Genomic DNA, 15,481 nt, shown 5'->3' on the forward strand with positions numbered 1-15,481 from the left:
CCAGGCAACCTGACTTGCAATTTGTTGATAACACAGTGGTTAAAAACATCTATTCTGAGCCTGACCATCTGGGTTTGTACCCATTTTGTTATTTGCTAGCTATTGTATGACCTTTATTTACCAAATCCAGAAGCTGGTCTGTGTGTCAACTTCCTCATTCATAAAAGAGTTAATAGTTACTATGTTTGTGAGTATTAAGTTAGCTAATTTTATGTGCTTAGGACAGATCTGGTACAAAGTAAATGCCCAAGAAGAGTAAGCTATAAATAGAAATTAGGAAGGGAAGAAAGCAGTATTGATTTAAAATCCCATACATGAGGTATATTCTAGGATGTATCCCATTGTAACTTTGACATTTTTCCACTGAGTTCCCTTTAGGAATGTAAAACTGAATTATTATGTAGCTTTACAGCCAGCAAGAGAACATAAGATCAGTGCCCAAAACATAACATGGTGCTCAAGAAACATCTGTTGGGCTGGGGGTGTAGCTCAGTGGTAGAGCTCAGTGGCATGTGTGAGACACTGAGTTCAATTCCCAGCACCACAAAAAGGAAAATGAAGCCATGTGCCTCTAATTCCAGTATTCTAGAGGACAGCTGATACATGAGGATAGCAGATTCAAAACAAGCCTGGGCAACTTAGCAAGACTTTCAAAACAAAAAGCAAATGGGTAGGATATATAGCTCAGAGGTAGGAGGCCCCTGGGTTCAATTCCCAGTAGCCAAAAATAACAAACAAAAAGAACACCCACAATAAAACAAGACATAAAATAGTGATTTTGCTGAAGAAACCACTCGTTTTGCTACAAAATGGCTTGTAAAATAGTGTTGTGCTCCTAAGTGTTTAGCATTAGCCTGGGAATATGAAAGGTGATTTGTGGTATTTGGTGAATTCCAAATACATTTGTCCTGTCCAGCAAGGCTGATTTCACTCAGTGAATGTGATGTCACTGACTACAGAGTTGGGAGATGAGTATATATGGCTCTCATGAGACCCTCCATCTAGAGCACCCATGTCTATAGAGAATGACTGTTTCAATTTGCACATTACATGTTCTTTGTTTGGGGGGTGGTACTGGGATTCCTGGAAGCCCTTCTACCTCCGGGCTACACTCCCAGACCTATTTTTTATTTTTATTTGGAAACAGGGTCTCTTAAGCCAGCGAGGCTGGCTTCAAACCTGTGCGATCCTCCTGTCTCCACCTCCCAAGCGCGGGGATTACAAGTGTGTGCCACCATGCCCGGCACATTACATGTTCTATAAGGCAAAAATCATGCAAAGCCTAAGAGTAATTTCTGTTTACCATGAGTAAATAGGCATAAAATTTTAGTGGACTTTGTTGTGAAAAGGCATGTATGTGTGCCTATGTGGGGGGAAACAGTGGGGGCTTTTGTTCGGAGAAACACTTTTTTATTTTTTATTTTTATTTTTTGAGGTACCAAGGATTGAACCCAGGGCCATTCTACGTCCAAGCTATACTCTCAGACCTAATTTTTCTTCTTTATTTTGAAACAGGGAACAGGGTCTCACTAAGTTACAGAGGACCTTACTAAGTAGCTGAAGCTGGCCATGAGCCTGCAATCTTCCTGTCTCAGCCTCCCAAATTCCAGGATTACAAACAGGTGGCACCATGCCTGGCAGAAGAAACAGTTTTGACTAAAAAAGAGAATAAAGAATTGTTTCTAAGACATGCTAATAGCCTATATTTTAATGGAATTTATGCTGCAGGTGTATGCATTTATCAAAAGCGTTGAATAGAAGCCAGGCATGGTGGGGCACACCTATAATCTCAGTACGTGGGAGGCTGAGACAGGAGTATTGTAGGTTCCAAGCCAGCCTCAGCAATTTATCAAGACTGTTTCAATTAAGAAAAAAATAAAAGTGAGCTGGGGTATAGCTCAGAGGAGAAATCCCTGGGTTTAATCCCCAGTACAAAAACAAAACAAAACACTTCACTGAATGGAGCATTTAAAACTTGTTGACTTCTTCAAATGTAAATTTTACCTAATTCTTTTTCAAAAAGTCCCTAAAGAGATGGTCAGTAGCTCACACCTGCAATCCCAGTACATGGGAAGCTGAGACTGGAGTATCACCGGTTTTATTTAGGCCAGCCACAGGAACTTAGAGAGATACTGTTTTAAAATAAAACAGGGGTTGGGAGTGTAGATTGGAGGTAGAATGCCCCCTTAGTTCAATCAATCCTCAGTGATATACACACACACACACACAAAAAAAAAAAAACCACTAAAATATCAAACTCCGAGTTGATCGTGTGCATGCTCAAGTATTTAAAAGTGGAGTATGCTGAGGTCTGCATCTTTGAAATGAACAAAATATAAGATGGGCTAATGATAGATAGTTATGTTATAAAGTAAATAGAATGAAAAGTTATGGAATCTACATGGTAGAGGTTTTTGTGGTACTGGGATTGCACAGGGCTACACCATTAGCCTATTAATTAATTAATTAATTTATTTAGTGGTACTGGGGGTAAAACCCAGGGGCTTTTCTACCTCTGGGCTATACTCCCAGACCTATTTTATACTTTATTTGGAAACAGGGTCTCACTAAGTTGCTGAGAGCCTCACTCAGTAGCTGAGGCTGGCTTCGAACCTGTGCTATCCTCCTGTCTCAGCCTCCCAAGCACTGGGATTACAAGCATGCGCCACTTATTTATTTAATATAGAGTTTCACTAAGTTGCCAAGTGTGACCACGAACTTGAAATCCTCCAGTATGCAAATCTCTTGTGAAACTAGAGCTAATCATTTATTGCTTTCATACTTATCTCAATCGTTCTTTAATAAATATAAACAATTTAACAAGAACTTGTTTCCAAATAAAAAATAAAACAGGGCTGACAGTGTAGCTCAGAGGTAAAGTATCCTGGGTTCAGTCCCCAGTAACACACACACACACACACACACACACACACACACACACACAATATCCATGTACTTCAATTTACATGGATATTTTGCCAGGGCAGCCATTATTGGAGGATTGTCAAAAACTTCCTGTAACAGAGCCTACAAAGTACCAAGTCATCCCTTCAATCCAGGTGATTAGACATTAACATATATCAACATTCCTAGCAGCTAAGAATGCCCAATAGGAATGTGCAACCCATATAACCAATAACCCAGCTCACCAGGCTGGGAGAAGCTGTGTGGAATGAGGTCCACATGTAAATTGTCTCAGAATCTGTGAGAAAAGCTAGTTTTGTTAAAAACATCCAAGATGCTCAGTTTGGGCATACTTGGAAGGCAGGCAGGAGCAATAGCATATGCCTGCAACTTCAGATACTCGGGAGACTGAAGCAGGAGGATTGCAAGTTCGAGGCCGGCCTCAGCGATTTAGCAAGACTCTATATCAAAATAAAAAGTAAGAGCCAGGTGTGGTGGTGCATGCTTGTAATCCCAGTGCTTGGGAGGCAGAGACAGGAAGATCACACAGGTTGGAAGCCAGCCTCAGCTACTTAGTAAAACCCTGTTTCCAAATAAAGTATAAAAAAATAGGTCTGGGAGTATAGCCCCTAGGTAGAAAAGCCCATGGGTTCCACCCCCAGTACCACAAAATAAATAAATACATAAAAATAAATACTAAGGGCTGTGGGTGCAAAGCTGTGTGGTGGCATATGCCTGCAATCTCAGTGACCCCTGAGGCTGAGGCTATCCTCCACAATTTAGGGAGAACATCTCTCAAAATAAAACCAAAAAGCATTGAGGGAGGGTATAGCTAGGTTCAATCCTCAGTACTGCCAAAAGAAAAAAAGAATGAGAGCTGTGTGTAGTGGCGCACGCTTGTAATCCCAGCATTTGGGAGGCTAAGACCTGAGGATCACGGTTCGAGGACAGCCTCAGCTACTTAGTGAACCCCCCCTGCAACTCAGTGAGACCCGGTTTCAAAATAAAGAATAAAAAAATAGGGCAGGGGGTGTAGCTCAGGGGTCGAATGCCCCTGGGTTCCATCCCCAGACCTGCAAAAAAAAAAAAAAAAAAAAAAAAAAAGAAAAGAAGGAAGGAAGGAAAGAAAGAAGGAAGGAAGGAAGGAAGGATTGGGGGAAGGAAGGAAGGAAGGATTAGGGGTGCAGCTCAGTGGTAGCCTACTTGTTGAGCATGACAAACCTAGTTTCCATCCCCAGAACTGCAAATAAATAAGGAGGTGGGCGTGTTGGTCACTAATGAGTGTCAAGGCACTTTCCTGTTGAAGTGCCCCTATCATGGGTGAGGAGTATTTTACTAATTTGTCACATATTTGGAGATTCTGAAGAGGAAAGAGAAGTTAGTTATTACTATTATTATTATTATTATTATTATTACTACTACTACTACTACTACTACTACTACTAGTGGTACTGGGGATTGAACAAAGGGGCATTCTAGCTCCGAGTTTCACCCCCAGCCCTCTTTTGTTTGTTTGTAAACAGGATCTGCTACATTTACTCAGTGCCTCACTATTTGCTGAGGCTGTCCTCGAACTTAGGATCCTGATCCTTCTTTCTCAGCCTCCCAAATCCTGGTATTACAGGCATGTGACACCACGCCAGCTTTTTATTATCTTAGCTTTTTTTTTTTTCTCTTTGCTACTGGGGATTGAACACAATGGCGTTCTACCTCTGGTTTATTTTTTTTTTATTTTACCTCAGCCCTTTTAATTTTTATTCTTTTTTTTTTCTTTCTTTTTGGTGGTACTGGGGTTCCTGGAAACCCGTCTATCTCCGGGCTACACTCCCAGACCTATTTTGTTTTTTTGTTTGGAAACAGGGTCTCCTAAGCCAGCGCGGCTGGCTTCGAACCTGCGCGATCCTCCTGTCTCCGCCTCCCAAGCGCGGGGATTACAAGTGTGCACCACCACGCCTGGCCCCTTTTTATTTTTATTCTGAAAAAGCATTTCACCAAGTTTCTGAGGCTCTCGCTAAATTGCTGAGATTGGGCTCAAAGCTGTGACCTTCCTGCCTCAGCCTTCCAAGTGCTACAGGTACATTCTAGACGCACGCGCTACCGCGCCCGCCTGGCATAAAAAAAGCCTGAGGAAATGAGGCTTGTCTAGTGAGGAGAGCGAATTTGCGCGCCAAAGTAGCGTGTGGCAGGGGAAGGCTCCTGTCTCTTGATCCTCGATCCTGCCCGAAATCTGGCCACATCTTGAAAAGTCCCTTTCTGTCACATCGCTCTACAAACACCCAATTGTTCTCTCTCCATAAGCTTTTACCTCACTCCAGCGAATCACCTCATCCAAGACAGAGTCGTCTACTAACGTCCAAAGCTTGATGAGAAAACTGGGAACCGAGCTATTGCAAGCTCCGTCGTCCATGGTTCTGAGAGCCAGAACTACTGGCGGGAACAGCGGGGACAACCCGGGCCTTTGCAGTGACCAGAAATGCCACTCCACCCGAGGCAAACCGGGTAAAGAGCGCCCCTTCCACTGACAGAAAGCTAGGGATCGCCCACATTCTGGGGGCGGGGCTTATGTGCCCCAAGAGGGGATCTTATTGGTTGGTTTACCTATCTCTTTTTCAAGCCCTAACAATGCGCGATTGTTAGGGAAATTGAGTTGAGGGAAATCTTTAAAGGGGCAGGAATTAATAGCCAACAGGAAATCTGTGTATTGTGCACAAGGTTGGATACTTATTTCCTGATGCTTCCATGGCGCTCCGCGGAGCAGTACGAAGAATTATTATAGATCTTCGAACGCCCTCATTCTCCCTAGAAGTAGTTAGCGACTCGAATATGAGACAATGCAAGAAATGGTATTAGGTGCTGTGCGTGGTGGCGCACGCTTGTAATCCCCGCACTTAAGAGGCTGAGACAGGAGGATCGCACAGGTTCGAAGCCAGCCTCAGCTAATTAGTGAGACGCTGTTTCCAAATAAAATATAAAATAGGTCTGGGAGTGTAGCTCTGAGGCAGAAGGCCCCTGGGATCCATCCTAGAAACACACACACACACACACACACACACACACACACACACACACGAAATAGTATTGCGTGACACGACCGTATAGGAGCTGCACTGCAAGGCATAAGCATGCAAGGGGCAAGGCATTGCATGGCACTAGCTTGGCACTGCATTAGTGTAAATTTGCACGTAGCCTCCTAGTGTACTTAATGGTGTTTCAAGGCAATGCTTGCCGTGCGTGATTCTGACCTTTTCTCTGAAGAGATTTAAGGATTCTTTTGGCATATGTTTTTGGCGGAAAGGAAGACTCCTGGGATATTAGGAAATAGGCCTTCCCCTACTCCTGGTGTTAAGATTAGGAAGAAGGAGTTCAAGGAGAGAAACTTGAGTAAGAAAGTCCAGTGTTTTTCTTTCTATGTTTCACTTTTCACTAGAAAATATTGGGTAGGGGAGAGGGGCAGGCAGGCGTGGTGGCACAAGTCTGCAATTCAAGTATTTGGGAGGCTGAGACAGGAGGATTACAGGTTTGAGGCCAGCAGGATGAGGCAATTTACCAGACCACATTGCAAAATAAAAAATAAGGCTAGGCATGGTGATCTATGCTTGTAATCCTTGTAATGGGAGGCTGAGACAAAGGATTACAGGTTTGAGACAAACCTTGGCAATTTAGCAAAATCCTCAGAAACGTAGTGAGAAATCCTGTTTTGAAATAAAAGATAAAAAGGGCTGGGAATGTATTTCTGATTCAATTCCTAATACCAATGAAAAAGGGAAGGGAAGAAAGGAAGGGAGGGAGGGAAGAAAAAAGGAAGGAAGAAGGAAAGAAGGAAGGAAAAAGATTGCCTAGGGTATAGATCAGATGGTCAGGTATATGACCTTGGGTTCAATCCCCAGTGCCACAAAAATAAAATACCGTATGTTTAAAATGGCATCTGATTTCTGAAGGCTTTTAAATATCCCTGAGTTGAATTGAATCCTGAAATTTTCCAGTCTCTCTTATAGTCATAATAATAATAGAAACAAAATAACAGGAGTTATCTCACAATTAATTTGAACTTTAGTAATTTGTAGGCACAAATCCATAGAATGTTATAGGTTGAAGAGACTTGAAGTCTCAATTCATTTAACTTTAAGGAGAAATAATAGAAGCCCTGTGCTTATGAGAAGATAGAAAGGAAATAGGCAGATAGGGAAAAGGCCTTGGTAGAAAAAAGTTAATTTCCTGAATTTCCTGAGTTTCCTGAGGGGCGCCAAATGCCTGAAACTCCAAAGGCTCAGAGATAAGAAGGCCAGAGCTTCACAAAAGCCATCTGATTACTAATCAACAAACCCAGGAGCCAGCATAGAGCAAGTCAGACACTCCTACCGAATGAAAGGAGACCCTTCAAAGGACTTGCAAATACCCTATGCAAATTCTCCTTGGAATCCCAAAAGTCACCCTAACCAAAAGTGGATTTGCAAGCGGTCAGGCAAGGCCTGACTGGATGGCAAAAGGGGGACTTTCCCGCTCCGGACCTCCTCCCCTTTTGGGGAGCTGTTCTCTCTCTCTCAGGTCTTGTTGGCCCTGAGAGAAGGCAGAGTGCATCTGAGAGCACGTGGCTCGGGCGACTCTCGAGTAGTGACCTGAAGGCCTCTGCTGGACATTATGGCTGACCAGGCCCCTAGGAGTGACCTGCACCTCTTTTCTGGCAGATCGCATGGACTCTGGGAGAAAGCATGGACTCTGGGAGAAAGTAGTTTGTAATTGACTGCACTTGGCTCGGGCAACACTTGGGTAGTGACCTGAAGACAGCTACTGGACCCCGGAGTTCCGACAGCCCCTTTGGGGTGTTCGGCCACTTTTCTCTATTCCCTTCTGGCAGATCGCATGGACTCTGGAAGAAAGCAGCCTGCACCTGAAGGCAATTCGGCTTGGGCTACTCGCAAGTATTGTCCTGAAGGCAGCTGCTGGACCCAGAGTTCCAGCCCCTTTGGGGGTGTTCAGCCACCCTTGCCCCATTCCCTGCTGCTTCCAATAAACCTTTTATTCCCCTTCCTGAGGTCTGCGGGTGTCATTCTTCGCTCACCGTAGACAAGAACTCGCTGGGTTTCCTCTCAAGAAACCCCCGTTTCACTTATTTTGTGGATTAAATAGTAAATTTACTATCTGAGCTCAATGGCCATAATCCCAGGGACTCAGGAGGCTAAGGCAGAAGGATCAAAAGTTTGAGGCCAGCCTTATCAATTTTATGAGATCCCATCTCAAAATAGTGTTTTTTAAACTGAAAGGGTTGGTGATGTGGCTCAGTGGTAGGTTGCCTCTGAGTTTAATCCCTATTATCACACAAAAGTGAACTTACTTGTTTAATTTTTTCATTGCCTACTATTTCATATTTTCCTGATGTCTGTTATTATAACAAAATACCTCTGAGTTACAGCCCGAGCCCTCTTTATTTATTCTTTATTTTGAACAGGGTCTCATCGTGTTGGGGAAGACCTCACTAAGTAGCTGAGGCTGGCTGTGAACCTGTGATCCTTCTGTCTCAGCCTCCTAAGTACTGGATTACAAGAATGTTTCAGCTTTCTTGTCCTAATACTTGATGCCTTCTTCAAAGTGATCTAAATGTTCCGTTCCTGCATTAATACTCACTAGGTTCCGTACACCACACACACACACCCTTTGGGGCATATTCCACAATTTTTGGGTTTATTTTTCATATTATTTGTGCCTTTATATAGTCTATCTATTGTTATGCAGAGGCAGGATAAACACAGAGGCGGAGTTGTTGGATCTAGGATCAGATCTTCTGGGTTTGGATTCTTGTTCTGAAATCCGCAAGCTATGTGATTTTGTATACCATCCTTTTCCACACCATGGTACCTTCGCCTGAAATCAGGAGCAATATCAGCAACCTTCCAGGGAGTCTGAGAATGAAATGAACTGATGTTGGGATGCTTTCGCTTAGTGCTTCCTGTGTCACACATGGCTCTTTTTCAGTTTCATTTGCTGGTTCTTCCTCTTCTTAGCCTTTAGACCCCTTTTCATTTTCATCTACATTGCCTTAGTGATCTCATCCAGTCTCATGGCTTTAAATATCTTTATTTTGATGAATCCCAAATTTATAGCTCTAGTCTTGACCTCTCCTCTGAACTCCAGACTCATATATCAAGATGCATCTAAATGGAAGTCTAAAATACATTGCAAACTTTGAATGCCAACTCCTGATCTTTCCCCAAATCTGTTCCTCCCAACAGTCTTTAAAAATGACAGTTCTATCCAGGCATGGTGGTGCATGCACATAATCCCAGTACTTGGGAGGATAAAACAGGAGGATTGAAGGTTCGAGAACAGCCTTGGCAATTTAGTGAGGCCCTCCAAAACATAGTGAGACACTATTTCAAAAAATAAAAGTAAAATTGGGTTGGGGATGTAGCTTGAAGTTAGAATGCCTGGGTTCAATCCCGAGTACCACACACACAAAAATGACAGTTCTACCAGCCTGTTGTGGTGGCATATGCTTATAATCCCAGTCCTTGGGAGGCTGAAATAAGGGGATCCCAGGATCATGGGCAGCCTCAGCAGTTTAGTGAGACTCTCAGCAACTTAATGAGACCCTGTTTCAAAAATTTTTTTAAATTAAATTAAATAGGAGGGCTGGAGATGTAGTGCAGAGGTAGAATGCCCCTGGGTTTAATTTCCAATAACACACACATGGACAAACACATACATATAGTTCTATCTTCTCCATGGTTGAGATTATTATTTGACTCATTTTATATATATATATATATATATATATATATATATATATATAATCACTCCAATCCTTTAGAAAGTCTTGATGGCTTTGCCTTTAAAATATTTCTAGCTGGAGCAGGATATGGTGGCATATGCATGTAATCCCAATGTTTCAAAGGCTGAGTTTGGAGGCTCACTGGCTTGAGGCCATCCTCAACAACTTAGTGAGACTCTGTTTCAAAATTAAAAATAAAAGCCGGGCGTGATGGCTCACACTTGTAATCCCAGCATTCGGGAGGCTGAAACCTGGAGGATCGCGGTTCGCGGACAGCCTCAGCTACTTATTGAGGCCTTCTGCAACTCAGTGAGACCCGGTTTCAAAATAAAGAATAAAAAATAGGGCAGGGGGTGTAGCTCGGAGGTCAAATGCCCCTGGGTTCCATCCCCAGACCAGCAAAAAAAATTAAAAAAATAAATAAAATATAAAAGGTCTGGGGATATAGCTTAGAGGCAGAATGCTCCTGGATTCAATCTCCAGCACTACACACATGCATACACAAAGAATAACATATTAAATCTCCATGTACCTTTCTCCCAGTTTCAACCATTATCAACTCATGGCCACTCTAATTATATTTGCTATCCCTCCTCCCCCACATTGAACTGTTTCTTTTTTCTTTGAAGTTCTGGGAATTGAATCCAGAGCCTCTCCAAAGTTACAAAAGTGCTCTACCACTAAGCCCAGGACTGGGGATATAGCTCAGAAGTAAAATGCCCCTGAGTTTAATCCCCAGTACCACGCACATACAAAAAAATTTTTTTACTGACTCAGGATTAGACCTAATCATAATTTGTAAGAGAGTATAACATTAATATAATAACTATCATCTAAGCAAATCAAAATACAAAGATATCTGAAATGGCTTTATAGTGGCATGAAGTCTTAATTAAGGAACCTGGCTGTTCATTAATTGCCTACTCATTTCAAGTTATTTACAAATTCTACTTCTTGCTTCTTTCATTTTTAGTGGGGGTGCGGCTTGCTGGGGTCCACCCAGGACCTTGCTCATGCTAGTCAAATACTCTACCACTGACCTCTGTCACCAGTCCAGCTTTAATGGGCTTTGAATATGAACCTCACTGCTGAGCCAGGCACCAGATAGCTTATTTTTAAAATGACTTTTTTTTTCGGAGGCGTGACTCTGACATTTGGAGTCAATGCTTTATTTTTATATGCTTTTGCATAAAGTATTTGGTATTAACAACTTTTGGTAAAACATGTCCTCAGTACACCTGGGCACAACCAACTTTAACTTTGGCAAAACATTTTCTGTATACCTGGGTAAATTCTGTGCTTTATCTGGAACAATTCAACTTGACCCAGTGAGCACATATCCCAATACCATGGTCTGAAAACACACCCATAATTATCCAAATTAACGTCACACAATTCATTCTGGCTACCTAGCCACAAATACCAATTCTATTCTAATTACGAATATGCCAGTATTGGCAAAGGGCTTCAAATGTATTTAAAAATAGCTTTGGCCTGTCGATGTGGCACAGCTTATAATCCCTGCGTTTGGGAGGCAGAGAGAGGAGGATCCTGCAGGTTCGAAGCCAGCTTCCCTGGCTTAAGAGACCCTTTTTCCAAATAAAAAATATAAAAAATAGGTCCGGAAGGGTAGCCCAGAGGTAGAAGGATTCCATCCCCGGTACCACCAAAAAGAAAAAAAAACTTTGATATTAATGTGCCAGTATTGGGAAATAGTTTCAAAATATATTTGAAAATAACTTTGGTATTAGAAAGGTAGAGATTGAAGCCGGGTGTGGTGGTGCATGCTCCTGTCTCAGCATTTGGGAGACTGATACATGAGGATCACTGTTTGCAGACAGGCCATTTTCAACTCAGTGAGACCCTGTTTCAAAATAGAGAATAAAAAGTAAAGCTGGGCATGTAGCTCAGAGGTAGAATGTCCCTGGGTACAGAAAAAAAGAAAGAGGAAAAGAGAAAAAAAAAAGCTAGAGTTTGGAGTGAGGGCAGGAACTTAGATATGGAAGGAACCCTGCAGTGTTCCAGACGGCAAGGATGATTAGCAAAAAAAAAAAAAAAAAAAATAGAGGGCAGGGCTTCCAGGGTCTTTAACATTTCTAAGACAAGCAAAATTCCCAGAGGATGTGGATGGGTAAGTCTTCAAGAGATCCCAGACTCATACAATCAATTAATGCCATGGACTCTGCAAGGCACATTCAAATATAAGGGTAAACCAAAAGTACAAAAGCCATGGGGCTTTTCCTTAAAGAAGAACACAATGATTATAAAAAATCTTTTTTTAAGCAAGTAGTAGTGGCATACACCCATAATCCTGGTACTTGGGAGGCCAAAGACAGGAGGATTCTAATTTCAAGGCCAGTGAATGACCTTGTTTCAAAATAAAAAATAAAAATACAAAGGGCTATGGATTTATTTATTTATTTATTGGTGGTACTGGGGTTCCTGAAAACCCTTCTACCTCTGGGCTACACTCCCAGACCTATTATTTTATATACTTTTATTTGGAAACAGGGTCTCTCAAACCAGAGGCTGGCTTTGAACCTGCACAATCCTCTTGTTTCCACCTCCCAAATGCGGGGATTACATGTGTGGGCTACCTTGCCCCGCCCTAAAGAGCTATGGATTTAGATCAGAATTAGAATGCCCCGCGCTTGGGAGGTGGAGACAGGAGATCAGGCAGGTTCGAAGCCAGCTGTGCTGGCTTAAGAGAACCTTTTTCCAAATAAAAAAGTATAAAAATAGGTCTGGGAGTGTAGCCCCGAAGTAGAAGGGTTTCCAGAAACCCCAGTACCACACACACACAAAAAAATAGAATTAGAATGACCCTGGGTTCTATCTCCAGTACCAGAAAAATTACATTCCCCCCTCCCCATCTTTTCCCCCCTCTTCACAATTAAGATGTTATGTGGCATGGTTACCCTGGAAAATCAATGGTGGGAGGGGTGAAGGGAAAATGGGGGCGGGGGAAGGGGGCACCAAGCATAGTTTAAATGTAAACCAAATATGTTCAATAAAAAATTTGTAAAAAAAAAAGAAGATGTTAAGAACTGGTGGCAGTGGGCATGGTTGTGCGAACCTGTAATCTTAGTACTCGGGAGGCTGAGATAGGAGGGTCACAGGTTCAAGGAGAGCTTCAAAATGTAGTAAGACTCTCATCAACCTAGTAAGAGCCTGTTTACAAAAGAGCTGGGGATATAGCTCAGAGTAAAAGGCCACTGTGTTCAATCACCAGTACTACAAGAAGAAGAAAGAGGAGGAGGAGGAAGAAGAGGAAGAGGAAGGGGGTCTGAGGAACTTATCTTAAGACATCATTTGAATATGAATTATGAATTATGTTTTCTGATAAACATACCTGGAACTTAATCTTTGGACTTGACTTTTTTTTGCAGTGCTGGGGATAGAACCCAAGGGAATTTTACCTCTGAGCTACACTCTTAGCCCTATTTTTAATTCTTTATTTTGAAACAAGGTCTCACTGAGTTGCAGAGGGCCTCACTAAGTAGTGGCTGAGGCTGTCTTCCAGCCGGGATCCTCCAGTCTCAGCTTCCCAAATGCTAGGAATACAAGCAGGTGCCACCACGCCTGGCTTATTGGACTTCTTTATAAGCATCATTATTCCCTTTTTTTTGGGGGGGGAATCAGATTTTCCAAATGCAAGTGCACTATTTTCCCTGTTTGCTAGCAAATTAATAAAACTTCATATTCCTTTTTCTTAAAGACTTTTCTGCATTTATTTGCTCTGCCAATCAGGGTAAGAACTGAAATGTCGATGCCACAGTACTGTAGGGTATCAGGGAATGAGATTTATGAGATATCACGGAAGTTATTAGGAAAGACAGTATGAAAATTAGAAGGTTATGATGAGTGAATGAAACTTTTTTCTGGGTTTTCTCCATGTTTTTATTTTTATTTTATTTTTTCAATACTAGGGATTGAACCCAGGGGCATTCTACCTCTGAGCTACACCCCCATTTTCATTCTTTCATTAGAAACAAGATCTCACTAAGTTTCAAAGGGTCTCACTAAATAGCTGAGGCTGGCTTCGAATCTGTGATCCTCCTGTCTCCACTTCCCAAGTACTGGGATTACAAACCTGTACTCACTTGGCTCCTTGTTTTTATTTTTCACTAATTATTTTGATTGTAGAAATCTATAAGGTAGAGTATGACAATTCAATATATCTTATAGCCTATAATGAATAAGATTGTTTTTCTTTTTCTTTCTTTTTGTATTTGGGGGTGTCTTTGGGAATGGAACACAAGCTTTTGGGCATGCTAGACTGGTGCTCCACCAGTGAGGTAGAACCTCAGCCTATAAATAAGGTTTTATGTTTATTTTGTTTTGTTTTTTGTTACAAAGGGTTGCATCCAGAGGCAAACTACCTTCAAACTACATCTGCATCCTCTTTTTTTTTTAATTTGGAAGCAAGGATTACAGGTGTGTGTGACCACGCCCAGCCAAGATATTTTAATTTATGATCCTGGAAGCAGGACAGTTTTTCCTCCCTATTGAATATTTATATATCTCTCTCATCATGTCTAATAAACTAGATCAGGTGTTTGCTAACTCTGTTCTTGAACCCCCAATACAAGCCTGTCATTGAACAGCTACAGGTATAAGAATTTTTATTTATTTATTTTGGGGGTACTGGGGATGGAATCCAGGGGCATTCTACCTCCAAGCTACACTCCAGCCCTATTTTTTTTTTTGCTTTATTTTGAAACAGGGTCTCACTGAGTTGCAGAGGGCCTCACTAAGTAGCTGAGGCTGTCCACGAACAGCAATCCTCCTGTCTCAGCCTTCCAAATGCTGGGATTACAAGAGTGCGCCACCACGCCCGGGGAGAGTGTAAGAACACTTTTTAAATTTTTAAATGGCTGCAAAAAATAACATAGAATATGTAACAAAAACCTTATGTGGACCATGAACCCTAAAATATTTACCATGGTTCTTTTTTTTCCCTGTGTGTCTGGGGATGGAACCCAGGGGCATTTGACATCTGACTTACACCTCCTGCCCTATTTTTTATTCTTTATTTTGAAACAGGGTCTCACTGAGTTGCAAGGGCAGCTGAGGCTGTCCTCGAACCGTGATCCCCCTCTCTCAGACTCCCAAATGCTAAGATTACAAGCGTGTGCCACCACGCCTGGCTATTCTGGTTCGTTACTGAAAAGTTTTGGTAAACTCCAAAGTAGCGCTCTGATGTCCAGTTGGGTAGCCAGTAGCCACATGTGCCTATTTAAAATAAATTATCTGAAATAATATTAAAAGTTCAGACTCTCACTTGCACTAATCCCATTCCAAGTGCTCAATAGCCATATGTGGCTAGCGGGTACTGTACTGCACAACACAGGTTTGCAGGCTGTTTGACAATTTATTGTACTTTTATTTTAATCCTCCCCAGAATTGTGCTTTAACAAGTAGATTCCGTGTCAGTATAGGTGGCTTGGCTGACTATGTCACAGTTCCAGCACTGAGCTTTAGTTATGTTACTGTACATAAAGTGCTTAAAACTGCTAGGCATGTTGGTGCATGTCTATCTTGGGAGGCTAAGATAGGAAGATGACGAGGTCTAGGCAAGCCTCATCAACTTAGTGAGATCTTGTTTCAAAATAGAGAATAAAGCTGGGAGTGGTGGTGCACGCTTGTAATCCCAGCATTAGGGAGGTTGAGACAGGAGGATCACAGTTGGCAGACAGCCTCATCTACTTAGTGAGACCCTCTGCAACTCAGTGAGACCCCGTCTCAAAATAAAGAACAAAAAATAGGGCAGGGGGTGTAGCTTGGAGATAGAATGGCTCAGGGATCCAT

At 42.1% G+C, this 15,481-nt stretch overlaps 1 protein-coding gene across 1 annotated transcript in view; it reads right to left on the reverse strand.

Moving 5' to 3' along the window:
• LOC308279015 (heat shock factor protein 3-like) overlaps positions 1-5,311 on the reverse strand; it is a gene marked incomplete at both ends in the record, with an annotated part of 58,967 nt that extends 53,656 nt beyond the window's left edge. Inside the window, one exon of the mRNA XM_080718984.1 lies at positions 5,210-5,311. Coding sequence (XP_080575110.1) covers positions 5,210-5,311 — 102 coding nt within the window. The remainder of the gene's footprint in view (positions 1-5,209) is intronic.
• Positions 5,312-15,481: the final 10,170 nt, after the last annotated feature.

This window comes from Muscardinus avellanarius (genome assembly GCF_963383645.1).
Source record: "Muscardinus avellanarius genome assembly, chromosome: X".
Taxonomy (NCBI): domain Eukaryota; kingdom Metazoa; phylum Chordata; class Mammalia; order Rodentia; family Gliridae; genus Muscardinus; species Muscardinus avellanarius.